We start from the raw sequence: 27,070 nt of genomic DNA, 5'->3' as shown, positions 1-27,070 counted from the left end.
TTCCAGAACAATTTGATGCAGCAGTGATATTTTTTTTGGCTCAGAGTTAGACATCCTTAAGGTTCAGTCTGCAAATAAAGGGCGACCGGAAGGAGCCCAAATAGAGATGTCCATTGTGTTCATGTGCTTCACTTATATATGTTGCCACCATTCCATCGGGATCATGGAAGCTTCTTCTGTAGGATCCAGTTTCACTTAGCTCTACCACAAGGCTGTACCTGGGCACAAATTTCATCACTGTTTCTTGGCTGAGCAGCTGAAATGGAAAAATTGTTTTTGTGGGAAACAGTCTTAGTCATGAGAATCACAAATACACAAGTTTGAGCCAACAGTCAAGTAAGAACTTATTACTCCAGAAGAGATTCACAGTTGTATGTTTCAAAGCATTTAAGAGATGTTCCACCATCCAAATCTACTCAGGCAAAAGGAAGCAATTAAATTTCAATGGCAGAGTTAAGCATGTACTCGAGTCTCTTCCACTGAAATCAATGTAACTGTGTATACAGCACAGTAAATAATACCATTTTAAATTATCTTGGAAAGAAATTTATTTCAGGTATGGATAGCTCAGACTTTCTATGCCACAATGCATTATTTAATATCATATACAGCTGATGTCTGAGACCATAGTTTATGGGACATTTGGAGAGCCAGTGTAGTGTAGTGGTTAAGAGCAGCTGACTCTAATCTGGAGAACCAGGTTTGATTCCGCATTCCTCCACATGAAGCCTGCTGGGTGACCCTGGGCCAGTCACCGTTCTCTCAGAACTCTCTCAGCCCCATCTACCTCACAAAGTGCCTGTTGTGGGGAGAGGAAGGGATTGTGATTGTAAGCAGCTTTGAGACTGCTTAAGGTAGAGTAAAGCAGGCTGTAAAAACAACTCTTCATACAGCTGAAACATATAACCCAACTATCCTTTTGGAATTTGTCACAATTGATATGTCTTTATGTGGTCAGCAGCAAACTGTTTTCCATTTTGGCAGCTAGAAAGTATCCTAAAACACCACAGCATTTTCTGAACACTTATTGTAGAACCTCAAAAGAATGCCACTGTTGTATGTTTTATAAGCCTTGCTCAAGTGAATAATTTAAAAGCTTATCAGAAACATTGGGAATGAAATGATTATCAGCCCTGTGACAGAAAACAGATTCAGCTCGGAGATCATGCCCTGAATTGTTCTCCTTTTTAAAAAAGTAATCAAACGTTTTTAGGGGAAAACATACACATATTTACATTAAGCAAAAATAAATGCCTGTGCTTCTAAATTAACGTTCATGAAAATAAAAAGGGAGGTTTCGCATGTTACTAGTCATAACAGAAGTGATCACCATACCCAAGATATATGGTGAAAAGAGGTACTAGGATAGAGATTTAAATAATACAATTTATTATTAACTGTACTAGTGGTGAACAGGAGTTTACCCCATACAATGAGCTTCGATATGGAAAATGGAATTACCCATGAACTCATGCTTGTTGGAGAAGGCTAGATGTAGAACACTATGTGAATACTTTTTTTACCTTAAATATTATTCTTTTAATCCATGGTTTTTCAGATAAGAAATCCATCATAGAAAACCCAGGATTGGCTCGAACAGCTGACATAGCCACCCAATAACCTCCAGAGCTACTTAAACGTATATTGTCTGGAAAGCCAGGCATATTTTCAACAAACATATCTTCTCCACCTTTCATTAGGCCAGATACATAATATCTGAAAAAGAAAAAAAGCAATATGTTATCTGCACAGGAAATGCAATAAGGCCACTTATAGAGCACTGATTTCAAGAAACTGCCTATTCTCCAGGGATGGTAACTAGACAAATCAGAGTCCAGAGCTCAGTCTGTCTGACCAACCACCAAACATACCCCCTCCCTCCAAATCTTGCATAAAGTGTATTAAACATATAGATGGGCCCAAATATTTAGCTAACACCCTCCACACATAGCCAGGTGACAGGCAGCAACACTAGAGGTGTTGTCCCTACCTCCGTATTCTTGCCATAGTTGTTTCAGCAACCAATACAAAGTCTTCAGCAGGAGACAGCTGGACTCCATTAGGAAATCTGAGGCCCTCCATCAAAACTTTCACTTCTTTCGTCACAGTGTCATACTCAAGCAACCTAAGGGCACAGTTACACAAGTATTAATAAGGAAAGGCTATATTATGATTGATGGCATTCTGTACTGCCCACCTTCCCAGACAGTAAGAATAACAGAACAGCAGCTCTCCAGCATGACATTTTGTTAATTTTATGAATGGGAGATGGCAAAACATAAATGCCATATAAGAGGAGCAAACTGATTCCTTATCTCCACAGAAAAAGCCCAGATGTCAGTTGCCAGGCCTAGTCACTGAAATACCAGTAGCTTGTGGGCAGGTGGATTGTGAACCCCTGACAAAAAGAGAACTAATGGGAATGACAAATACAACATCACACTTAATATCACTGAAGTTAACACCTTCCAATTACAGGTCAGTCAAGGAAGCTCTCGGAATATTTTACCACTCTGATGAAAGTACAGATGCTTGCAAGAGGGTCCAAAACAAAGGAAAACAGAGCATTATCTCCAGCTGCAGTCCCACCATGTGAGGTCCTGTCCAACAGTGATAGGATCTGTGAGCATAAGTATGCAAGGCCCAGCCTAGTCAAGTGGTCAATCCCCACTTAGCCATAAAGCTGACTGGGTCATTCTCTCAGCCTACCTCACAGGCTGTTGTGTGAATAAAACAGAGAAGTTAAAAATGTAAGGGAGAGATTTTGCCCTACTACTCTGATGAAAGTCTCTGCAAATATGTGAACATGTGCATTTTTGCCAGTTAGCTCTTGAATTTGTTGTCATGATCATACTGCGTGGGCAGGAATTTTGGTCTAATGCCAATAAGCTATCAACATCCAATTGGGTGCAAGTTTAGTGAACCTTTTCTGGAGTCTTAAGATTCTCAAGGCCTCCCTTGGCTATGCAGAGTACCAAAGTACCTCTTACCACTACAGGTTTAGTTCATTTCTGAAGAAAGTACAAAAGGGGATTCGCTTACATACCTGCCTCACTGTTATTTGATCATCACTTCTGAGAACCAGCACAACACTTTAAATTCTACATAACGGACATTTACACTGAGAGCATTACTTCAAAGTAAGTTTAACTAATGTAAGTTTAAGCACAGCTCTGGCAGCCACCACTGGAGGTTTCTCGGTCATATACAAAGCTGGCACCAAGATACTTAGGAAAGTTATGGAGCCATATAAGTAGCGGGGATTCCTAACCTTACAATGAAAAAATAGAAGCAAAATACTAAAGCCCACAAACTTAGGGATTCATATGGCACTGTGTCATATAACCCAATGATAAAAGGAGGCGGTTAGCCACAGGCCAAGACTGAAACAAAAACTCACCCCAGCCAAGAGGCAAGTTTCATGGGGTGATACAGAAGGGTTCCTATTTTCTATTCTTTGCCTAAAATTCACAAAACTTTAAATAACCCTCCAGGAAGACCCATCATCTCGGCAGTCGGCAGCATTCTTGAGCCCATTTCTAAGTATATAGATTTCTTTTTACAGCCTCATAGTAAACAGACTGCTTTGTACACTGGGGTTTTATTCGAAAAATAGAACATTCTCCCATTTCACCTGATGCAGTTTTTGCGACGCTGGATGTCACTGCGCTATACACGAATATACCCTTGGAAAATGCACGAAGAATTATTCAAGACAGACTTGATTCTAGATCTTGCCAGGAACCACCCACTCATTTTTTGTTGGGACTGGTAGATATTTTATTTGAGAACAATTTCTTTAGATACAAAGATGATTTTTTTCTACAAACTCAGGGGGTAGCTATGGGTAGCACATTCTGCGGAATGTTACTGGCTGCCAACAATTTCCCATCTTTGGGCTAAGAAAAACTCGCTCCTTGAGGAACTCTTTGGTTCACACTGATGACCTAGCAAGTAAACCAAGAGTTAAAACTTTGGGCCACCATAAGTGTGGCGCATGCGCATTTTGTGTGTACAGTCTTCCTGTGAAAGAAATAAGTTCTTCGGCATTTAATTTCAAATATCAGCTTAAATTTTTTAGTAACTGTTTGACATCCAATGTCGTGTATGTGATCACGTGCCCGTTTTTTGATTTACATCAACCACGAGACAATTAAAAATCAGAATCGGTGAACACAGGGCGCGCATATGCACAAAAACTTTAGACGCCCCTTTAACAGGACATTTCCTTGAGAAAGGTCATTCTGAAAATGTTATCAAATTTTTTATACTCTGGAAATATCGACAACGGCCCTATCAATTGGAAGACATTAATAAAATACTTCATAGACAGGAAATGAAACTGATTTTTCTATTCAAAACTTTGGCTCCTGCCGGCCTTAACAATGAGTTTGACTTAACATGCTTCCTGTAACTTTAAGCTCTAACAATCACTGACAGCTGTGCCGCAGGTCTTTAGCATTTAATCAGCAAGTGTAATTCAATGAGATTGAATCTGTAGCAGTTTGCTGCGTTGCTGTATGGTGATGTAACCTTTTTTCGTTTGTTTTTTCTGTATTACTGTGCATAATACCTTACTTCGGTGTGGTTATGTACATGTTGCAATGTGCATATTTGAATTGTCTTACAGTCAGTAAATAACCACTTTAGTGTGAGCCATATTGCTGTTTTGTAGTTTGCTATTTCATAGTTTCAGCATTGGTTACTTGTTGTTTGCCAGAATCAGGACATTGCCAGAATGACTATGTGTACAGGGTCAGGGCATGACCCACAGGGGCTGCTATATATTTAAACTTTTAAATAACTAAATAAAAGCAAGGATCTCTGAAAATTCCATGGCCAGCGATCACTAGATTACAGACAAAATCATTCAAAAAAGCAATGTTGCACTGTTTCATGAATGCTCCACTCTGACATCATCAAAATCAGAGCAATTTTTTTGGTTAGAATTTCACAACCAGAGTGCTTACCGCCCATCATCTGTAGCCTCCATGATTAATAAGCAAAAGTCTTTTCTGTGCCATTTACTGCTGGAGTCTGTAAAATAAATTTTCCTTCCATCTCGAGTCAGTACAAGATCATTCACAAAAGACAAGTTCTTCCCCTCGATGGGAACCTTGGAAGACACAAGTCGTTGCACTTCTCCTGATCACAGAAAGAGAAGAGTTCTTTTAACCACACATTTTCCTCTTCTAAGATGAGCATAGATATTGCATTAAGATAATACTTTTTGAGTATAAACTGCAATCTCCATTCAAACACATTGAAAAATAACTTTTCTTTATTTTGACTCCCAGACACGCATGCACATGATATTTCATTTATTTACTTCGTAAAGTGTCCAGGGCCAAGTGGGAATTCGAGCCTGAGTCTCCTAGATCCTTGTCTAACACGCTATCCACTGTACATTCATGTTCAGTTCTTAAATAGGACCCTCACACTGGCCCAGCTACAAGCATCAGTGATGTTCTACAAATCTTTTGTGAAAGAGGCCCCAAGACCTAAAATTAAGCTTGCACCCTACCTTTCTCCAAGGAGCTCTAAGTTCTGCTGGGTAGGGAGTTATGAGGGAAAGAGCACTTTACCCAGGGCCATTTGGGGGATCTTCAAAGTTGCACAAATTTCAGAGGTGGTGTAGTGAAGGCACATTTCAGAGATAAAACATGCTTTCAATTAACAAGCTTTGCAAGGAGCACCTCCCACACCATGGGACTAATTACTGATACATGAAAGAATCAGCCATATGACCACCAACTTACCCAATCGCCTTCCCAACCTGGCAGTCAGCAGACTGCAAGCAATATATTAATTTACACCCGTGTGTGTGTTTGTGATCAAGTCACTGCTGACTTATAGCAGCTTTTTAAAAAATAAGAGGGGGGGAACATGTGGGAACCTGGGGCACTTTCCCCCATAAATGGTTGACTTGTGGAACTTACTGCCACTGATAACTGGTAATGATGTGTTCAAAAAAGATATTAGACAAATTCATTGAAGAGAGGTCCATCAGGGGTTGATTAAATGGAACCTTCATGTTCAGAGACAGTACCTCTGAATACCAGAGGTGTGTGTGGGGGGCAACAACAGGGAAAGGCTTTGGCCTCTGCATCCCTTTTGCAGGTCTTTCTGGACAGAAGGTGATCCCCTTGGGGAACATGATGCAGGACACCCCAGCCAGACTTCCATGTTCTTAAGATGTCTTCAGATTTTTTGGGTGGTTTAGGATAGAGCCAGATTACATTGCCAGGAAGTTTAAGATCAGCAGCAGTTGATACTCAAGCTGCTCCATTAACCAGAGTGACAGGAGTAGCCAGGCTCTCAAGTTAGGATGCCGTCTGAATTTTACTTTTTATAAGGGTTAATTACAATCATATAAACATTTTGATTAACAGAAAATAACCCCGTTCCCAATCATCAACAAGCATAGTGAGCTTAGCTCTTAGGTTTGCTCCATTAGGGAGACAATTTCGCCCAATTCCCCTTCTTCCTGCAACCTCCCAGAATGCATGGCATTTTTATCAGGAGGGTCCTGACCCTTCACACAGGCTTTTTGATATGATACAATTAAGAGTTTACATACCGTATATACTCGCGTATAAGCCGTGTTTTTCAGCCCAAAAAAAGGGCTGAAAAAGCCGGCCTCGGCATATACGCGGGTCAATACGGTAGAGGGAGGAGGGGGGAGGGAGGAGGGGGGAGGGAGGGGGAACTTACCGCCGCCATCTTTTCTCTACCGGGAGCGGCCTCCAGAGCCCCCCTGCGGCCGCGGGGAGGGCGCTCAGCCGCCCCCGCCGCCTTCTCCCGGCCGGGAGAGGCTTCCAGAGCCCCCCTGTGGCCACGGGGAGGGCGCTCAGCCGCCCCCGCCTTCTCCCGGCCAGGAGAGGCTTCCAGAGCCCCCCTGCGGCCGCGGGGATGGCGCTCAGCCGCCACCGCCGCCTTCTCCCGGCCGGGAGAGGCCTCCAGAGCCCCCCTGTGGCCGCGGGGAGGGCGCTCAGCCGCCCCCGCCGCCTTCTCCCGGCCGGGAGAGGCCTCCAGAGCCCCCCTGCGGCCGCGGGGAGGGCGCTCAGCCGCCCCCGCCGCCTTCTCCCGGCCGGGAGAGGCCTCCAGAGCCCCCCTGCGGCCGCGGGGAGGGCGCTCAGCCGCCCCCGCCGCCTTCTCCCGGCCGGGAGAGGCCTCCAGAGCCCCCCTGCGGCCGCGGGGAGGGCGCTCAGCCGCCCCCGCCGCCTTCTCCCGGCCGGGAGAGGCCTCCAGAGCCCCCCTGCGGCCGCGGGGAGGGCGCTCAGCCGCCCCTGCCGCCTTCTCCGGCCGGGAGAGGCCTCCAGAGCCCCCCTGCGGCCACGGGGAGGGCGCTCAGCCGCCCCTGCCGCCTTCTCCGGCCGGGAGAGGCTTCCAGAGCCCCCCTGCGGCCGCGGGGAGGGCGCTCAGCCGCCCCCGCCGCCTTCTCCCGGCCGGGAGAGGCCTCCAGAGGCCCCCTGCGGCCGTGGGGAGGCTGCTCCGCCACCCCGCCGGGCCGCACCACTTCTCGCCGCCAGGAGCGGCCTGGGGGGGCCTCCTGCAGCTGCAGGAAGGCCACCCCCGCCAGATCCGTCGCTTCCCATCGCCAGGAGCCCAGAAGGTAAGTCTGCGGGGCGGGGAGGGGTTATAAGCCGACCCTCGGCTTATACGCGGGTGCCTAATTTTTCCCCATTTTTGGGGAGAAATTAGGCACCTCGGCTTATACGCGGGTCGGCTTATACACGGGTATATACGGTAGTATATTCTGTGGTCATGTAACATACAGCGGTGAACATTACACTGAGTATGTTTGAATGATCATGTCTGGTTACTACTTAAAAATTGGATTTTTAGCAGAGGAGATCATGTTTAACTTCTTTTGAATTAGCAAGCAAGTGGGGGGGAAAAACTAGAACTACCTACTCTGCCATTTTCCAAAGAAATAGCAAGCATTCCGTGAAAGCAAGTATGAGATTACAAAAGATAATGGGTACAGGACAGAAGGAACTCCAAAATCAAACAGATCTTCAAGGTTTGTAAGTTTATTGAAGAGAGAAAAGTCTACCTGAAGAAGGAAAAATTTCAAAGATTCCATAGTAGGCATCTGCCACAAAAAGAGTCTTCTTTGGTCCCACACGGATTCCAAGAGGTCTACCACATGTTAACTCATCTCCACCTGTTCCTTTTAAGACACATTAGCAGGTTCAACACAACTTGTATGTAAACATTAAATTTTGCTTCAGAAAAGCCAAACAGTATAGCATCTAACCCTTAAAAAGATGATTTTAAAAAGCAAAAGGCAGGGTTTGAAAGAACACTTCTGTATGTGTGTGTGTGCATGCATGCCATCAAATCTCAGCTGATTTATGGCAACCCCGTAGGGTTTTCAAGGCAAGAGACATTAGGAGGTGCTTTGCCATTGCCTGCCTCCCTGTCACAACCCTGGTAGTCCTCGGAGGTCACCCATTCAAATTCTAACACTTAGCAACAGCTTTTGTTTACTAACCCAGTGAGGTGTTCATACCTGGAAACTGATTTTCATGAGTCCTTTTGCACTGATTAAAGTACGTTATTCTTTCTGTTTTCAATCCATAATTAAAACTTGTGTTGTCACCCAAGCATATGGATATGTTTAAGAGATTAGTGTCCAAGAGTTATAGCTTCCCCGTCTCTTGCAGGGTGAATCAAGAAACAGTGCTGAAGGGGTCTGAACTGGAGGATACCATGACGGAAAGGGATATTGGGGTTGTAGTGGGCAGCTCTGGATGCCATCCAGTGGACCTGGATGGCCCAGGCTAGCCTGATCTCGTCAGATCTCAGAGGCTAAGCAGGGTCGGCCCTGGTTAGTATTTGGATGAGAGACCACCAAGGAAGGCCAGGGTTGCTACGCAGAGACAGGAAATGGCAAACCACCTCTGTTAGTCTCTTGCCATGAAAACCCCAAAAGGGGTCAACATAAGTCAACTGTGAATTGACGGCACTTTACACACACACAGTGGACAGCTCAATGAAAATGTCGACTCAGTCTGTGGAAGCAGTGAAAAAGGCAAACTCCAACTGGGAATAAGTAGGAAAGAGAATGAGAATAAAATGGCCACAGTACTGTAATGCTCTTGCATAGAGCTATGCTGTGGCCTCATCTGGAATACTGCATATAGTTCTGGCCACTATATCTCAAAAAGGATACTGCAGAGCTGGAAAAAGTACAGAAAGTGGCAACCAAGACGATTAAGGAACTGAGTACATTTCTTGTGAGGAAAGGCCAAAGAGTTTGAGACTCTTTACTTTAGGGAAAAAAAAAAGGTGAGTGTGAGGGGGGCCTGATAGAAGTTTATAAAATTATGCATGGGGTAAAAAAGTGGACAGAGAGTCTTTTCTCCCTCTCTCATAATTCTATAATTCGGAAGCACCCATAGATGATGGGCAACATGATCAGGACAGACAAAAATTTTACTCAACGAATAGTTAACTAGTGGCATTCACCAGCAGTGGATATAGTGATGGCTATGACCACAGGCAGCTTTAAAAAGGGCCAGATAGATTCATGGATGATAGGTCTATCAATGGCTAGTAAGCCATGGTTAGTAAAGGGAACCTCCATATGAAGCACTGGTATTTGGGGACAGTCTTGGCCTCTGTGCCCAGATTGTCGGGTCCTCCTGGGCATCTGGTATGTTCTTGAGTAAAACAGGATGCTGGTTAAAATGGACCACTGACCTGTCTCAGCAGTGCTCTTACGTGCTAAGTTTAGAAGACAGCCCCACTTCATAAAGTTTGAGAACCAGTGGTATACAAGCTAAACTAATTTCATGCCTGCCTGTAATACAAAAACAACAACAACATTGGCTTGGATCCTTCCAAATCCTTTCATCCATGAAATGCTGTTTCCCTGCCTTCAAACTCCAGTTAAAGCCCAAAAGACCCCCATAACGCTGCTCCTGGAGGATGAGAGCCCCCCAGAAATAGCTGGGGGGGGGGGGAACTGAAGGTCTGCTGCCAAAGGGGAGAATTGATGAAAGTCTCCATGTCTCACACACACCCTGGAATGGGCAGAAATTTTAGATGGGATCCAACCCGTAGTGGTTAAAGTTCTTATATACGAATGAATCTTGTATTTCTCCTTGCCTTTTGACTGTTAATTTCTCCCCTCTGTATGTATGTAGATATCCATGGAGGGCATATTGCATGTAACTGATGACATGGGTCTAGTCCATGAAATCTTGTGCCACAATGTATCTGTTATACATTAAGGAGCCACAAGTCTCCACTGTGGTTTTCATGCAGTTCAACTACCCCTCTGATAAAAAGTAGTAGTGTGTATTTTCACAAAGTTAGTTACTCAGTCTATTTGAAAGGGTGTTCAAAATACAGGAAGAGAAAAGAAAGGATAGAACATGACTAAAAAGGAACTGGCTAATCACTATAAGATACAGCTAAAAGTATAAGCAACTGTCAAAACAAGTTGTGTTCGTTTACCACAGGGACCATGGCCAAGTCGAGCTATAGTTTGTATTTGCCCATCTTCAATCTTCAGAATTTTTCCATCAGCAGTACCAGTGAACAAAACATCTGAAAAAGACAAGAACTAAGATGAGCCTGGCTACAGTTAACTATTTACAAGAACTTAAAATTACACAGAACATTAGAAATGTCAAACTATTCCTCCACATATATTCTACCAACAACCATATATTCTACAAACAATAAAAGTCAACTGCAGATCATGTCAATATAAGATTAGTGCATAATCAAGAAAAATCTCATTTAAGCTCATTCAAAGGAAGCCATAGGATCTATTTCTTGTCTTTAAGGCGTCACAAGACAAAACTCAACAAAAATATTCCAGTATATACAGAAGAGAACTTTCATCCATAGCATCTTTCTGTTTTGAAGAATTCTTCTATAAATAAGATCATCCAAAACAGACTACACTGACCGTTTGTTAGGATAGATTTATAATACTAGGAAAGGTTTGCATAATCAATACTTGAAATTATGTTCTCATGTCGTCCTGGTTTATATAGATGTGTTGTGGAACTTAATGTAAATTGTGCATGATATGTAGAATATATGTATTTTATAGGCTTGCTTCATTAGTTAGCACAGGTTTGCCTGAATTAGCTATGGCTAATTGAATCTGTCTTGTGTTTACTTTAATATTTCTGTATCTTATTTTCTTATTTTCTCATGTTTACTTAGCTTATTTTAAAATTAACTAAAACACTGAGTGCTTATTGGCTGGGAAAGTAGGTGTTCACGTTGGACCTGAAACAAATAAATGTCTGTTTTTCCTTTTAAGTCCGAAGCTTGACACCTGCAAGTGGTGAATATAACTTTGTTGTATGTTGCTGCAAAAATTCAGCCAAGCTTAAATGTGGTTGATATTTTGGTTATGCCCCTCAAGAGTGTGTCTCAGACTAGCCCAATTGTGTGTTTTTATATGTATGCTTGATCAAGTCTCTTTTGAAGTTGTTGCTGAACAAAGGATTTCTGATTATTTTACTTTGAGTTCATCTTTTGCAACAAGTGTACAAAAATTGGTAAATTGTTGCCAATGTGATAGGGAACAAAGTAACAAAAAATCATCCAAACAAGAATACTTTACACATAATTCACAACTGATATGAATAGGTGTGACAATTGCTAGAACTTGTACAGAACTCCTTTGATGGTTGATGCTTGGCTGTTCAGTAACTTACAGTGCAATCTTAAGCAGAGGTACACCCTTCAAAGTACACTGAGGTCCTCTGTATTGTCAAAATCTTGCCAAAAACAATTTATATTAACACCTGTTTATTCTACATGGACGATGTTCATATCCATGAACAGAAGCTATAGCAGAGAAATCTTCACTGGGTTCAAACACCTTTATAAAGCTGTACAAACTCTGTGGAGGTTCTCTGTTTTGTGTTATTTATACAAGTTTGCAGACAACCACTCATGGAGAAAAGCACAAGCTGTCTCTTCCATCCTTCAGATATGGATCTGGAAAACAGCACAAATTTGCTTCAGACAATGGCTATTCTTTAATAATGGTGCCCAACAGGAATGCTGAAGTGATGTCTTCAAGAATAGGATAAATAGTCACTCTGTCAGAGAGAAACTGCAGTCTATAACGTAACATCCATGGAACTGAGGACAAGACTCCTGAAGCGTTGCTAAAGTAATGGCTGTTCCAAATCAGCTGCCAACAAATTCTTCATGTGAACTGGTTAAATGCACCCCTGCAGTTGTTTTGCATTCATGGTTTTAATCACAGGTATTTGTGTTAATCTATGTATTCTTATGTAGCTTTCATAACCTCTGGAGGGTTTAGCACCTGGTCAAGAAAAGTATGTGACCGCCTTTAAACTGACAGTTCATTAGAGTAGTGGAAAAAATAGATTTATTATTCTTTTTAATTGCAAGCAAATGCTAATTTTAGTCTTATAACTTTGCTTTGAGAATTTAATGTGTTATTAAGATGTATTCTAAATCTATCTGTTGCTGATCTTTACAATCAGTTTGGGGACCAACTGTTTTAATTAGAGGACAAGCACATGTTAAAGTCAGAAAGATTTATTTCTGTTTCTAACTATCACTTTCTCTATATAACACATTACATAAGGGGCTTTCTACTGGTGGCTTCCAGTCAAAGAAGATTTTAGGCAAGATGCTGGGTTTTTTTTTCTTCAAAATTTTACACAGCATTCTGCCAGTCAGCTGAAAAAACAGATTTGCCTTAAATTCATGTGTTTAGCTAAGTTTGAGAAATGCTAGATCAGCTGATTTTAATTGCATGCTTTTTCTTTGTAACAATGGGTTTAATGAATATCTGTACCTACTGATCGATTTCTTGCCTAATAAAAAGAGTTATTGCTTTATTTTAAATCAAACCAACAACTCAAAGAACTTCACTGCTTGTTCTGCTGGCAACAGATCAGACGCCAAGACCCAATATTTCATTGTGCTACAGAAAGATAAGTCTCTCTGAGAGTTTCTCTCGCATAGATCCAGTAGGGATTCTATAGCTGTTGCAACTAATGAAGACAATTCTCACAGGGCTAAGAATTGGATACATATTAGACAATTCATCACATAGCCATTAAGAGCTTAATGGCAGCACATGAGAAATAAAATATTGCAACGATCTGCCCTTGAAATTTCTTATTCCTTTTCTTAGTGGGAAATTTTACAAGATCATTGTAAAAGACTGTCTGGGGACAGCTCTGTCACCCCACCCCACACACACACACACATACCCTTACTGCCCTGGAGCAGCACATTGGCAACCTCTCCGCAGGCTGCTGGCAGCCAGGCCCGGAGCCGCAATAGAATACAGTGCAGTGGCCTGCAACAGCAAAGAGGACAGCAAAGGCAGCAGGAGCAGCAAGAAAGGCCTGAAGCTGTAGTGGAATGCAACGTGGCAGCCTATGGTGGCACGTGCAGCAGCATGACCCAAAGTCTGACTGCCCATCATGGTGGCAGCATAGAATGCCTGAGGTGGAGGAGAGGCGGAAGCAGGCAGCTCTTGGTGAGGCCGGACCTGCATGCGGTAGGCCAGCCTCTGGATTGGAGGAACAAAGAATGCTGGGATCTCGGGAGGGATCTCCAGCCAGCACCTCATTAGCTTGGGACCCTCTTAGTCAAGAGGGCCCCGCCCTGCAAGAAAGGGGAATGGAGGAGGGAGAGCCAGGCCCCAGCCCTGAGGTGGACAGGCAAGGCCTACAGACAGCAGAGACAAAGGAGCATAGTGAATGTAACCCTCCTTTTCTTCTTGGTAGTCTGAGATACAGCTGGAGACTCTGCCTGAGAAAAGGGATCATAGAGGGTGCAGCAATCCCAGATTCTGTCCCAGAGCTGCAGAAACGGACAATGACCTTTGCTGAACAACAGCTATTTTGACCTAGTCATAGAGTCCTGGCTTACAGACTGGCCAAAGACTCCAGATCAGGAAATACACCAGAGAGAAATGTAGAAGAAAGGCAAAAATGCTGTCTTGGGATTTCACTCCGGATAGAATGTTCAAAGCTTGGTTCTGCAAGCACACACATAAATCAGATACAGTTAAGTGCCTGTGCTTGTAAGATTGCTTGATTAGATGGAACTAAGTCCACTTCACTGGATCTTATTCTTGCTAGCACAATTTAAAGTTGCTTAGTTTTTATTCAGTATTCTTGGCTTATATGCAAATAATGATTTCCGGTTATTCTCTCCTTCCAATGCAGACCTTCACATTGTGCCCAGTGCTGTTCTTGTGGGTCCCTTGAACCTGGGCTCTAGGGACTGAGTTCCTGCCAGATTATCTCATCAATCTCTGTGGAGGCCAGGTGAGAAGAATGCACTGGTGAGCCAGATCTTAGTCTCTTGCACCCTCTAGTGGCTGCTTCAAGCTTGCTGTTTTGCAGCCACATAAATTCTTCAGCCATTGCTTGTCGAGGCCTCTGGCTATTCAAGGAGAACTTGAGACAGATACTGAGGAGCCACCAAGATGGTCTGAAGTGAACCCTGTGTGCCTACAGCTCCTCTGGCTGTAGGGCAGGGATGGTCTGCAGGTGCTGAGCAAGCACTGTGGGACCCTGCAGAGGAGAGAGCATTTTCCTCAAGATGTTCTTCTCTTGGTGCTGTGCTGACAGTCTCTGAGCTCTCTATCTACTTCCCTGGCCTTCATTTGCTACCCAGGACTGCTAAAGGCCATCTCATCCAGGGATGTAGACTTCTCAATTTCCAGGGCGGAGGCACGCACAGGGTTAACCCTGGTCTAAAACCATACTTAGTAATCTATATAAAATTATTTCAATATGAAATTATATTTCCAAAAATCATATACCATCAACAATTAATCATGTGGCTTTAAAAATATAATTTTTTCTCTCAAAATAGTCTGAATCTCAGTCAAAGAAAGAGGACTCTAAGAGGAGAGGAAAGATGTCATGAATACCTTCACTGAGACAATTTGAGTAAATATTTCATTTGTGTATGAAAGGAAACACTTCCTCTCTCTTTTCCTCACAACTTGGGCTGAGTGACTGGCCCAAGGTCATATAGCGTGCTTCATGGCTAAGTGGGGATTTGACCTCTGGTCTCCCCAATCTTAGACCAACATTCTAACAACAACAATATTCACATACTGGACACTCAGTATGAATCTCCAAATGAATCTTAGAAGCCACAGTAAACACTGGCTTCTCAGATACCCTGGCCTGAAAATGTGGGAGCATTTGTTTGGTTGAAGTAGGGTCCAGGACAGCAGAATCGCCTCACTTTCCATAGTTGGGGGGACCACCTTTATCTCCCCCCCCCCAGGTACAGACAAACAGACACCTAAAAATGGCTAGAGATAAATATTCTCCTCTCTTCTATGTTGTTAAAGCTGCAAGTCCCAGGATACCAAAATCAAAACTTCTGCCATTTGGGCCGCAGGCCTTTGCTCACCCCTCCCAACATTCATGGCTAAAGATAGAAATATTTTCATCTCCTCAATTTCTTTTTCTCTAAATCTGCAAGTTCCAGGATACCAAAATCACCCTAACTTCCACTACATTGTCTGTTTTAATAATCCACAGGTTGAGAGTAGGGGCTTTAGGAAGAACTTCCAAAGATTCCAAGGAAAAAATAAGGTAAGAGAGTGGAGGGGTTGTTCCTGTGTGTTGAGCAAGTGTCCCAAAGTCCCAGAGAAAGAGAAGCGAAGTTGGCAGCCTATGTGCAAGTGGAGAGGATGAGACTGCATAGTTTTGGCCGGCAGAGCAGCAATAGTTACAGGAGCCAGCACAAAAGAATTTCAAAGAAATAAAGTCCAGGAATTCAGGGTGAGTCCAGGATGAGAATCTATGGATTTCCTGGTTCTGAGTTACGAGGGAGGTGGGCTTCCCAGAAAGGTGACAAAAGAAGATTGCATCCAGGCAGGGACCATTTCTGTCTCAAAGGCAGGACCACCAGGATACTGTAATAATGGAGTTCTTAGTATCCCATCTGTGAAAGCAAACTATAATTCTCTTGAGACATTACTTACATCAGATGGTTACCCTCTGAAACTGTGGCTGTGTCGGCCTGCAGTAGTAGAACAGCTAGATTCGAATCCAGTAGCACCTTAGAGACCAACAAGATTTTTGGAGTATAAGATTTTTGAAACTTCATGCTTCCTTCGTCAGATACCAACAAAGGGAGCTTTGATACTCAAAAAATTATATTATACCTCAATTATACCTCAAATTATACCTTAAAAAACTTGTTGGTCTCTAAGGCGCTACTGGACTCTAATCTAGCTGTACTTACATTAAAGTCGGTGTTGCAGGCTACAGTAAATACATTCAGCAGTCCAACCACTGAGGCCTCCTGATTGCTAGATGGATTGATTTTTCCCTTCCCCCTTCCATGCTCTTTCTCTTTCTCTCTATTGGCTTTTCACATGCAGCACTATCCACTGAAGGTCCCCTCTCCTTCTTATCTTTACAAAAAGAAACAAAACCAGCACTGTCCAGAAGCTGTTTTGTAACACCCAGGGGACTGCTGTGGGTACAGAAAGTCTAGTTATGTGTCTGCCTTGTAATTGGAGTCAAATAGAGCCCATCCCAATTCAGAATGCAAACATTAATAATGCGGGAAAGGTCCTTAAGTGTGTAGCAATCAAATAAACAGCCACTTGAAATCCCCACTGATTCCCTGTGCTTACCACCAATATTTGCAATGGATTCTGGTCCAACAAGCTGGTTTTCAAACAGCCTTTCTGCTTGTCGGAGCTTGAAGTTTGGCTCTAACGTGCCAGTTAAGGGAGGAGGTTCTTTGAAGCTGAAAAAAGAGGAACATTCATCAGTCTGCTAAGTGTGTATAAAGAATACTCTTGAGCAACAAGTGGAACGTTAGCTTCAGTTTGCCAAGTTGCAAGCATCAGATGTGCTTTCAAAACAGCATTTTGTTTTCCTAAATGGCAATTGTTTACTGTTTAATATGTGGGTGCATCAGCTTTATGAACAGAGCTCCAGCAGCTTGAAGCAAGTTTACACAGGGGGTTCCTTAACCTTTCATAACTGAAATACCTGTTAATTACACGTTGCCGTTCCTGGAGAATAGGGAACTATTCTAGTAAACAGAAATTCATAAGGACATAAAAGTCATTGTGTGCCACATCACACCATGAGGAACAAAATGCCTAATTCCTAAAGATCAATGGTTACTTCTGCACATGCTTTACATTAAAAAGGTAAAGGTCCCCTGTGCAAGCACCGGGTCATTCCTGACCCATGGGGTGACGTCACATCCCGACGTTTCCAAGGCAGACTTTGTTTGCGGGGTGGTTTGCCAGTGCCTTCCCCAGTCATCTTCCCTTTACCCCCAGCAAGCTGGGTACTCATTTGACCGACCTCGGAAGGATGGAAGGCTGAGTCAACCTTGAGCCGGCTACCTGAAACCAACTTCCGTTAGGATCGAACTCAGGTCGTGAGCAGAGCTTTTGACTGCAGTACTGCAGCTTAACACTCTGCGCCACGGGGCTCCTATGCTTTACATTACTTTGTTATATATCTCAACTCAAGAACTTGTTCACAGATGTAGGAAAAGATATGGGTACATAGATATATACACACTATCTTCATGGGAGGGGCTCAATACTAAGAAATTATTTTCTTGAAATTCCCTTCAAGGTCTACCATTATTCAAAATGGGAGCAGCTCCATAACCTCTGCTAAACTGCTTCACTAAGCCAAGAATTCCAGGTTCTGCAAGCATATTTGCATCAAGAGTTCAAATCAAACAAAGGAGAACCCCTCAAACCATGTACCAAGTCCCCACACCTACACATGAAGCCTTGGGCTAGGCACAGCTCTCTTAGAGCTCTCTCAGCCTCTCCTACCTCACAGGGTGTCTGTTGTGGGAAGGGAAGGTGACCATAAGCCGGTTAGTTACTTCCTTAAGTGGTAGAGAAAGTCGGCATATAAAAACCAACTCTTCTTCTAAGTCTAGCAATTGATTTAAGTTCACCTCCACAACATTGCAAGATGACTGGAGGAGAAGTTTGTAAGATTCAGGGCCTGTCAGGGCCCTTACTATGCTATACAATCTTGGAAGTTCAAAGTTCAGTCATTCTTGATCTGTTACCCCTGTGGTCTGCAAGGTTTACCAAACTGATACTGCCTTCCCTTCCTTGCACTGTCATTTTACACCAAAAATCTTGTTCACATAGCATTTTATCAAGCACTTTACAATGAACATGTGAAGCTGTTTTATACTAACAGACCATAAGTATTGTCTATTCTGACTGGCAGTGGCTTTTCAGGATCTCAGGAACAGAAAGGTCCTTCCCAACACCTGCCATCTGGATGCCTTTAACATTACATGTGCAAGCCACACAGCACCTTGATGAACTGCCCCATTCCAAAAGAGCAAACAGGATGATTTGATTTCAGATTCAACATGGAAAGAGCATATTTAATACACTTTTATTTCACCTTTTCTCCGAAGAGCTCAGGGCAGCTTATACTACTAGTCCCTCCATCTCCATTTTACTCACAAAAACCCTGTGAAGGAGGTTAGGCTGAGTGACTCGCCCAAAGTCACCCAATAAGTGTCATGGCACAGTAGGAATTTGAACCTGGGTCTCCCAGTTCCTAGTCCAACACTAACTGCTATACAAAGCTTCCTCTTAAGCACTGTTCATGGAAACATTGTCCACATGTCCTCTCAAAATGCAAGCCTTCCTTAGAGAGTACATTGGCTACATCTGAAGCACTGTGCAATCTGGTCTACTCAAATTCTCATCTCCTTTGAATCCTATGGGACTAAAGGAAGCAGCTGCCACTAAGAATAATTAACAGACTTACTCCCTCCAGAGAAGCTGCCCTCCTCCCATGTCTGTGCAGTTATCAAATGGCCAGCAGCACCATGGTAGCAGGAAAGGCGCAATGGCAACAGCCACTGCATGCCTGACTGGGGAGAGACTGCCATCAAGGGCAGAACTGCTACCACCTATTCTGCCCCCCGCCACACACACACACACACATATATTCCAGGAAGCATAAAGGAGAGTTGCCTCTTGGGAGGAAGGAAGTGATTGCCTTAGGAGAGACTGCTGCCATCAAGGACAGAGTGGCTACCACCTGCTCTGCCCCCTCCCTGTTTAGGGCTTGACAAATCCCAGGCGCCAGGTCACCCAGAAATTTCACTGTGGTGCCTAGTACTTTTAGCAATGATTTTATTGTTGTGCTTCTTAATGAGAAGTACAAAACGTATTTATCATTTCCCATCAGCATGTGTTTTGTTGTTTACCATAAAATACATGTGCACGATGTTCTTGTCATCGTTTGTTTATATGTAACTTTGCACCATTCAATGGTGGTGGATGTATTAATTTCTTAATCGAGTTCCTTTCTATACTAGCTCCAATATTCAATTAAATGTAGTCTTTAAAGCAATAATGGAATTATTAGAAATACAGGAAAAGTTAGGCTAGGGTTACAGGTTAACTTTTTGTTGTACCAATGACAACCAGGGTTATCCCTAACTTATTTATATATAACACTGTTGTCATAGCTTTAATAAAATTATGAGGAACTATAATAAGGTTAGGATTAGATTTGTGTTAGCTATAATTAGAAAATATGGTAATGTACAAAATGTTGAGGACTGAAAAACAAGTGGAGATTTTGGGGCTGGCCGCTAAAACCAAAGAACAGTTGTCAAGGCCTGCATTAATTTGTTAATAGCATAGGGTAGTGGATATTATAAGCCATTCTGAGGCCACACTGAGTGGAGAGATGCAGGTTAGAAGTACCCATTCAAATGGAGGAAGTTGCACCATAGAAACATTTTTTTGCACACAGCCCAACTTAAGGCCATTTGCCATTATCATCAGGGTAATTATTAACACAATCAAAATTCAACATCCAAACTCAACTCTACAAACCAGGAGTTTTACTCCTGTGATACTGTTCCTACTATAAGTGACAGCTCCATGTTAATAAGCAATGTAACTACAGAGAGTTGGAGATTGGCCTGGGATGGTGTTATGATTCAGTGACAGAGGACACTCTTTGCATGCAAAAGGCCACCTCAGGCATTCCCAATGAAAGGATCACAAGTAGAAGGAGTTGAGAGAGGCCTTTCTCTGCCCAAGACCCTGAGAACTGCAGAGAATATAGCTCAGTACTGTTTACTCTGAAGTATCTGCAACAAATAATTCACTCAGTACATAGCACAACAGCTCTTCATATGTTACACATAACTTTCCAGCCTTTACAGTTCTATGAATCACAGCCAAGTTTTGTAAGAATTATTTTAGAATATGATGGCCAGCTGATTATAAATATGCAGCAGGGACCTGGTTTCCTTTAACAGCAATTAAGCATGATATTAAAAAAATAGTGAAGTTTCATTAGTAACCCAGTGGAAGTACTTACAAGAAATAATTTGTTCAATACATATGGTGGAGAGGAAGATTTATCTGAACTATGTCTGGCTTATCTCTTTCATAGAAATAGTAATATGTTATTTGCTTTGTAAACTTTACTTATTTCAGTGGTTGAAGTAGATTTCTAACTTGAAGGTCTATTAAGTTCTAAAGATATTTCATATGCATAGTTTACCTTTAAATAACTCTCCATTAGTTAAACGGCCACTTTAAATACAGTATAGGCAAGTTAAAAAATATTAAACTAAAGATTATAATCATACAGGCCGTTCTGAAGGTGCCATAGTAAAGGTGCCAGATTAAAGGCAAAGAATCAACACAGTCCAAATCAAAACTGCAATCCAGAAAATGACAGATTTTCCTACGTTTTTCATCTAGCAAGTAATTTAGGGCAGTATAAAACAGTAAGGGGCATAGGACCCATCAGTAATTATAAAACCTTACAGGTATCTCCCAGACAAATGGGTTACAGATATTTTATTTATTTCCAGTTAGCAATTTCTCAAGGTTTGGTGTGGTTTTTTCTTTCAAAAATGCACTAAAGATTAAAAAAACGTAATTATAATGAATACCACAGAAGAGGCAGGATGTATCTGCAAATGGCTTTAGAATTAAAAACATTAACCACACCACTGAAAACATTAATGACAGTGCATGATGTATAATCTTTTGTTGAGTTCCGCCGGATGTACCCTGTTCTGTATACTTGCAGATTTAACTTGAGTAAGGAATCCAGAGCCAGGCCATACCTGTTAATCTCAGCAGCTCAGATTCATACCATTTCAAAAGATATACATGAGGCCCCAGCCACTTAGAACTTTAAAAATCAATAGCAGCATTGCCCAGAAATTCAGATGGCAGCCAGTGTAGCCAAGCAGGCACTGATATAAGGCAGTTCCTACATCCAACATCCAAATTCTGCAACAATTATTAAGAGAATTCTTACCATAATGGGACATAATGGGAAACACTTGTATCTCACCTCTCTTATCATACAATTATAACTCAATAATTTACAACACTAAATGCATAAACTGTGTGTTATGTTGTGATATCACATGCAGTTAATGTCTCACCTTATAGGCTGAGGGTCTATTGGACAATCCAGAAAAACTATTGCTCCAAATAAGGGAATAATTAGTGATACAGCCAGAGTCATGAAGGTCATACGGAACACTTTATTGCTGTAAGTACTGCAATAAAAATACAAAACAGAAGTCAGGATCTAATAGCCATAGAAAGATCTTCAGAATCTAGTTGGCCCTCAACAGAAGAAAACCAAGCTATTTATTTCTAAAAGCAACCAAATCAGTTAATAAGGATAAAACGGTATAAGCAATGTCAGGCATGTTTTATAAACAGATAAAGATGTCATGGATATCGCCAGAAATACAGAGGAACAGTTGCTGCACTTGACCAAAAAGATCAAAGAGGATGTTGTGGCACACAAAACAGACCAAACCTGGCCTCTCAGGGAAGCATGAGGGGAGTCTAGAGACCCAGAATGGAAGAGCCTTGAAGAGCAGTAAGAAAACAACAAAGTAGTAACATAATTATATGGCCTCAGATAGATTAGAAGACATCTAACACATCATCAGTAGATATAATTTGTCCAGGCCCAGGTGCAGAAGCATCTGAGAATCGCAAGAATGTCCAATGTCACAGAAGTGAAGATATGGTTCAAGGATGGGAATATTGGTTGAAGGCCAAATTATATTCATATGTATGAGAAACTTGTAATGATTATTCTTAAATAGATTTATGTAGCAAGAATAAAGTAACTTCTTTTATATATTCAAAGATTTTAAGTATAGATAACCTTGTATGGTGTTTGCAGTTATGAGGTAATGAGTCAGGCAAGAAAATGTGCCGTTATCAAGTAGGATAGTCAGCTATTGCTAGTAGATGATTTTAAAATCCTATAAATATGAGAAGTTGAATTGATTGAGAGCTTCTTCTTAGAAGGGGCTCCTTGCCTGCAACCTGCTTTCTTTTGGGGTAAGAAAATTTTATGGATTCATGGAATTACTCTCCTTTAATTATCTGTGTAACAATGATGGATGGATGGTTCAATGTTTTGTGGATTTAGTCTATATCCAGAACAAACCTATAGCATAACTGTGGCATACGTCAAGATAGAAGCTAAATTATCTGGTATAGGGAAGGTATATGCTTAGGGTTTTTTAAGTGCACACCTACATCTGAATCAATCCTGACCAGAGTAATCCAGAACAGTGTATCAATTATGATCAAGGTATACCTTCATTTTTCCAGAGGAGCATGAAGTATGAATTCAAACATGATCATTATTCTACAAACTTGAGGGGGAAATTCTTTCAACATACTTAATTCTGAAACTGCCTTTTCAAACGTACAATAATAATTACAGCAAGCAACATGGTGCAGCCTTCCAAGGGCTGTACCACTTCAAAGTGCAGATGGCGACTACACTTTCAAATGCTTCCTAATTTAAAAAACCCCACAAAGAAACTAGCATACCAGGAAGTATTCCTGTTAAGCTCCCCTGCCCAATATATTAGCTTTCCATTGGCAGGGCTTTCTTTTAAAAAACAAAAACAAAACAAAACTAGAGTTTTAAATCATACAACCACCAACTGCATACTGAAGTGTTCCAGCCCCAGGATGGTTGCACCTTCCAATCAACTCTAAATCTTTCATCCAGGATGCAAACAAGTTACTATGTTGCACAAATATATACAGTCCCCTTCAACATAGTGGTTGGCTCCAGCACAAAATTTCCACTTGAACTAAAGGTCCAGTGCAAATGGAAACACAAGAAAAAGGCCACAGCAGCTATTTGTGCTCAACCATGTAGGCAGATGAAGTTACCCATTCTCTCCTTTGGTCCCCTCTCCGTCTTGCAATCTGCCTCCTGGTTTTGATAATGGCAGCAAGGAAGGTTTATAAGATCCAACCCATTATTTAAGTTATAGAAATTGTATAAAGGTAATATTCATTTTTAAATTAGTGTATTTTGTTGTTATAGTAGTAAGTTGGTATGCACTTTTATTTAGGATTTATCTATATTCTAAATCAAATACTTGCTATTGACATCAAATTATTTTTTATGATTTATTTTAAATTAATCCATTATGGCACTATAGCATTATAAAGATCCTTCAGCACTTCTTATTCATTGAGCGATTTCTATGCAGGATGCTTGTTTATGAATATCAGCAGGTAACTTCAGCAGGTGACTAACCTAGCTCAAGTTTGTGAAGATACTACAAAACCACTATGAGCTCCACAAGGGGAAAAAAGAATAAGACACAAGTAACTGCCAATGTCACATTTAGGGGACCATAGTACACTTCATTCCTTAGATCCTAAATAAATCCTAAATTTAAAAAAGAACATAGGCTGTTCTTCATGTTAGCTGAATATTTAAGTTCACTCATTTAACTGTCCAGGCAGAACTAACAGGACTAAGACCACAATCTTATGCACACTTACTTGGATGCAAGCCCCACTGAACTTAATAGGCCTTATTTGCAATTACTTAAAGCCTCGAGCTTTCAAGTCACCTACTACTTGTTGGATGTACTTAAATGATAAAAAAAGATGTCCAGGTTATTACGTTTAATTAAATATTTTATATCTTTTTCACAATAGACCAGTGGTCTCTAATCAACTAAAAAAGATTCAAATAGTTGGCCCTCTTCAGACTCAAATGCCAACCAGATCAATTCAATATTCTCAATACTGAACAGAGTACTTATTGTTGGCCTCACCGTTATCTTTCCTGAATTCAAGTAAAAAAATCCAAGCTGGTGTCTAATTTGAGCAGGTCTACATAAGAAGTCTCCATGTTTCTTTTAATACTAACAAAGTAACCACATATTTTTTAAAGTACAGTGTGAACACAAGGTGGAGTTTAGGGAACTGTTTGCCAACCGTTTCATAAGCAGCATGTTTACATAACGTACACCTCAGGAGGCTCTCACACTGTGTACCAAGAAGCAATCTTAACAAAGAGAAAAGTAACAATCACCAAAGTGTATCTTGGAGACACTGGTTTTATCTGAGGGCGCAATGTAAATATGCATTAGCCATGGGGGCATAAATGTAATTACTTAGCATATAGCTGTTCTACTCCCATTCCTAACTGGAAGTTACCCCAGGCTACTATCACCTATGAAGAAGCCCTGACTCATCTTCTCAACTCAAGTGGAACCAGTATGGTGCAGTGGTTAGAGCCTCAAACTACGATTTGGAACACTCGGGTTCAAATCTCCACTGTGACATGGAAGCTTGCTGGTCCCATCAAACACTCAGCCTAACCCATCTCTCAGGATTGTTGTGAAGATAAAATGGAGAAGAGAATGATGTAAGCCACTGGTCCCCACTGGGGGGAAAGGCAAGGTATAAATGAAGCAAATAAACATCCTCTTGATCAAGAAAGCAGTGAGGTAGAAAATTATATTAACAAAAAGGAAAAGTAACTTTTAAAGATATGACACCAACTGCCAAGAACAAAGATGTCCAGTTTTATTCTTACACCACAAAGACTTAAGGTTACACATTCAGGACTGTAATATTTACTTATAGCTTAAAATTTGTCCTCAAGGAAGATAATAAGCAGGACTCAAAACTCTTGAAGGCTGCACAGGTGCGGTGGCTCTTACCTCTATACACTGAATCTACTAAACAAAGACACTCAGTAATATTTATTTAAAACATTTTTATGCCACCGTTCCTACTGAAGTAGGAGCCCCAAGGAAGCAGTCTCACACACACACATATTTTATATTTTTAACAAGTAACAGGGTCAGGAGGAAATGCCAAAAAAACAGGAAAGTATTCATCTACCAGCAGAAGACAATGAAAGAGGGGGACAGACAAATCTCCCTGGGAAGGGAATTCCATAATATTAGTGTCACAACCAAGAAGGTTCTTTCTCAGGTTGCCACCCATGTAACCTGAGATGGTGGGGTCACCTAAAAGGAGCATCTTATACAATGACTCTTGTGTTTTCATAACGTGACTGAAGTACAATAGCCTCAGTTTGGTCATTTAACTTCTAGGGAGAATTCAGGATTGATTTGATCTAGAACCCACTTATTTGTCTTTTTGGCAGTCCTTGGTATCCATAAAACTCTCATCCAACACCACATTTCAAATGAAAACAATACAACATCTAAAGTGGAAAAGATGCAGGAGTGAGGTGGGGAGAGCAGTGCACTGTGGCCAGTGATTGGGATTTTACCCCACCCTTCCTCAAAACATCTCAAGGTGGCATACCAGGGAATTCATACCCAGATCTCCCTACTTTAAGTCCAACACTGTAACCATTTACATCACATCAACTCTGTGTCTTTGCCAAGAATGTAAAATAAGCTCAGCAGGAATTTCCAGGATGTCTCATGCTACAATTTCATCATGCATCTGCCAACTCCTTGAGTGGGTAAATTCTTCCAGCTAATCTGGGCTAAAATCCTACAGACACTCACAAGGAAGTCAGTCAAACAAAACTCAGTGGTGCTTATTCGTTAATAAACTTTTAAAAGATTAAACTGCAAGTGCCACTATTACCATTATATTTGTGTACTTTGTTTACAGCCATTTTGCAATAGCTCTCTTGCAGCAGTTGCACATAAATCTATCCTAATGCTTTCCTGAACATTAAATGTTAGCACCAAATAACTCCATACTGCTATGTGGAATGCATCAATGCAACAAAGACTCAACTCTCCTCTACTAACCTCTCCCCTAGTGATTCCTCCACCACCACCTTTCATTTGAGCTATAGGTCACTAGAGTTAATATTAGCCTGGAACCATTTTTTACGTTACAGCTCTAGCCAGAATAAAGGATATTTTGCATTAATAAGAGTAGGTGCACATATGCAAAGTCCCATACACACACACGCTCATAGCTAGATGCCACATATGTTGGGACTAAGATGTCATTTTGACTTATTTTTAATTGTTGTTATTTTACTGCCCTCACTGTAGCTAGTGTAGTTACTGCTTTTACATACTGCGTGGCAAGTATAACGTCATCAATGTATCTGGCATATTTAACAGAAAATGACAGGCTGTTCCTTGCTTCCTCGAAATTTAACAGTGTAAGTTTGGGGAGTGGGAGGATGAGGAAGAGGAAAGGGGAGCGTGGGCAACCGCAGCAACACGTCCTCAGGCTTAGCTGCAGCGGCCCTGAGGTTCCTTGACAGTTACAGTACATTGTCTGCCCTCGGACCCTCGAGGGTCGACAGACAGCAGTCATGATGCCTGAGGGGGAGGCCTGCGAAGCAAGGCTTAAGCCCGGGGAGGGCATCTTGAACAGTGAAGCGCTTTTTCTCCCTCCCAAGTAAGCAGAGCAGCCTTCCAGGTATCGTCCCCTCAGGATAGCACCATCAACTGGAAGGCAGCAGGAGCCTCCCCGTGCCTCGCAACACAGCCAGCCGAGTCGCTCCCCCAGTTGCCCTTTACGAGTGAAAGGGGGGGGGGTCTCTCCTTCAAAAACAGAGACAACCACACGTTCGCTTCCCTCAAGTGACAGCACGGGGGGGGGGGAATCAGCGCCGCGAAGCAGACGACCCCACGCACCTGCCGCCCTTGGTTTCCTGAGCCGTGTTATCCTCGGTGATCACCTGCGGCCGGAGAGGCCGACGCTGCCGCAGGCCCTCAGCCTCATTCATGTTGCCCGGACTCCCCCTCGGTGCGACAGCCAAGG

General features: G+C 42.1%; 1 protein-coding gene across 1 annotated transcript; it reads right to left on the bottom strand.

The window, feature by feature from the left end:
• Positions 1–27,070, bottom strand: APMAP (adipocyte plasma membrane associated protein). Its single transcript, XM_056852661.1, has 9 exons — positions 26,944–27,070; positions 21,451–21,567; positions 16,646–16,761; positions 10,471–10,563; positions 8,060–8,176; positions 4,971–5,145; positions 1,991–2,125; positions 1,524–1,716; positions 1–256 (listed from the first exon to the last, which is right to left on the bottom strand). Exons 1-9 carry the CDS (start codon positions 27,033–27,035, stop codon positions 47–49), a joined length of 1,248 nt encoding a protein of 415 aa, XP_056708639.1. The 5' UTR covers positions 27,036–27,070; the 3' UTR covers positions 1–46.

The sequence above is a fragment of the Euleptes europaea genome, chromosome 7, assembly GCF_029931775.1.
Source record: "Euleptes europaea isolate rEulEur1 chromosome 7, rEulEur1.hap1, whole genome shotgun sequence".
Lineage (NCBI taxonomy): Eukaryota > Metazoa > Chordata > Lepidosauria > Squamata > Sphaerodactylidae > Euleptes > Euleptes europaea.
This window is presented reverse-complemented; position numbering and strand designations above follow the sequence as displayed.

What these genes read in the sequence shown, in the direction of transcription:
- APMAP (XM_056852661.1), bottom strand. Translation starts at nt 27,035, where the DNA reads ATGAATGAGGCTGAGGGCCTGCGGCAGCGTCGGCCTCTCCGGCCGCAG. An exon ending in TGAAATTTTTCCTTCTTCAG is followed by an intron (nt 5,146 to 8,059) that starts GTAGACTTTTCT and finishes TTCTGTGATCAG; the next exon opens with GAGAAGTGCAACGACTTGTG. An exon ending in TTAAAAGAATAATATTTAAG is followed by an intron (nt 257 to 1,523) that starts GTAAAAAAAGTA and finishes TTTCCATTTCAG; the next exon opens with CTGCTCAGCCAAGAAACAGT.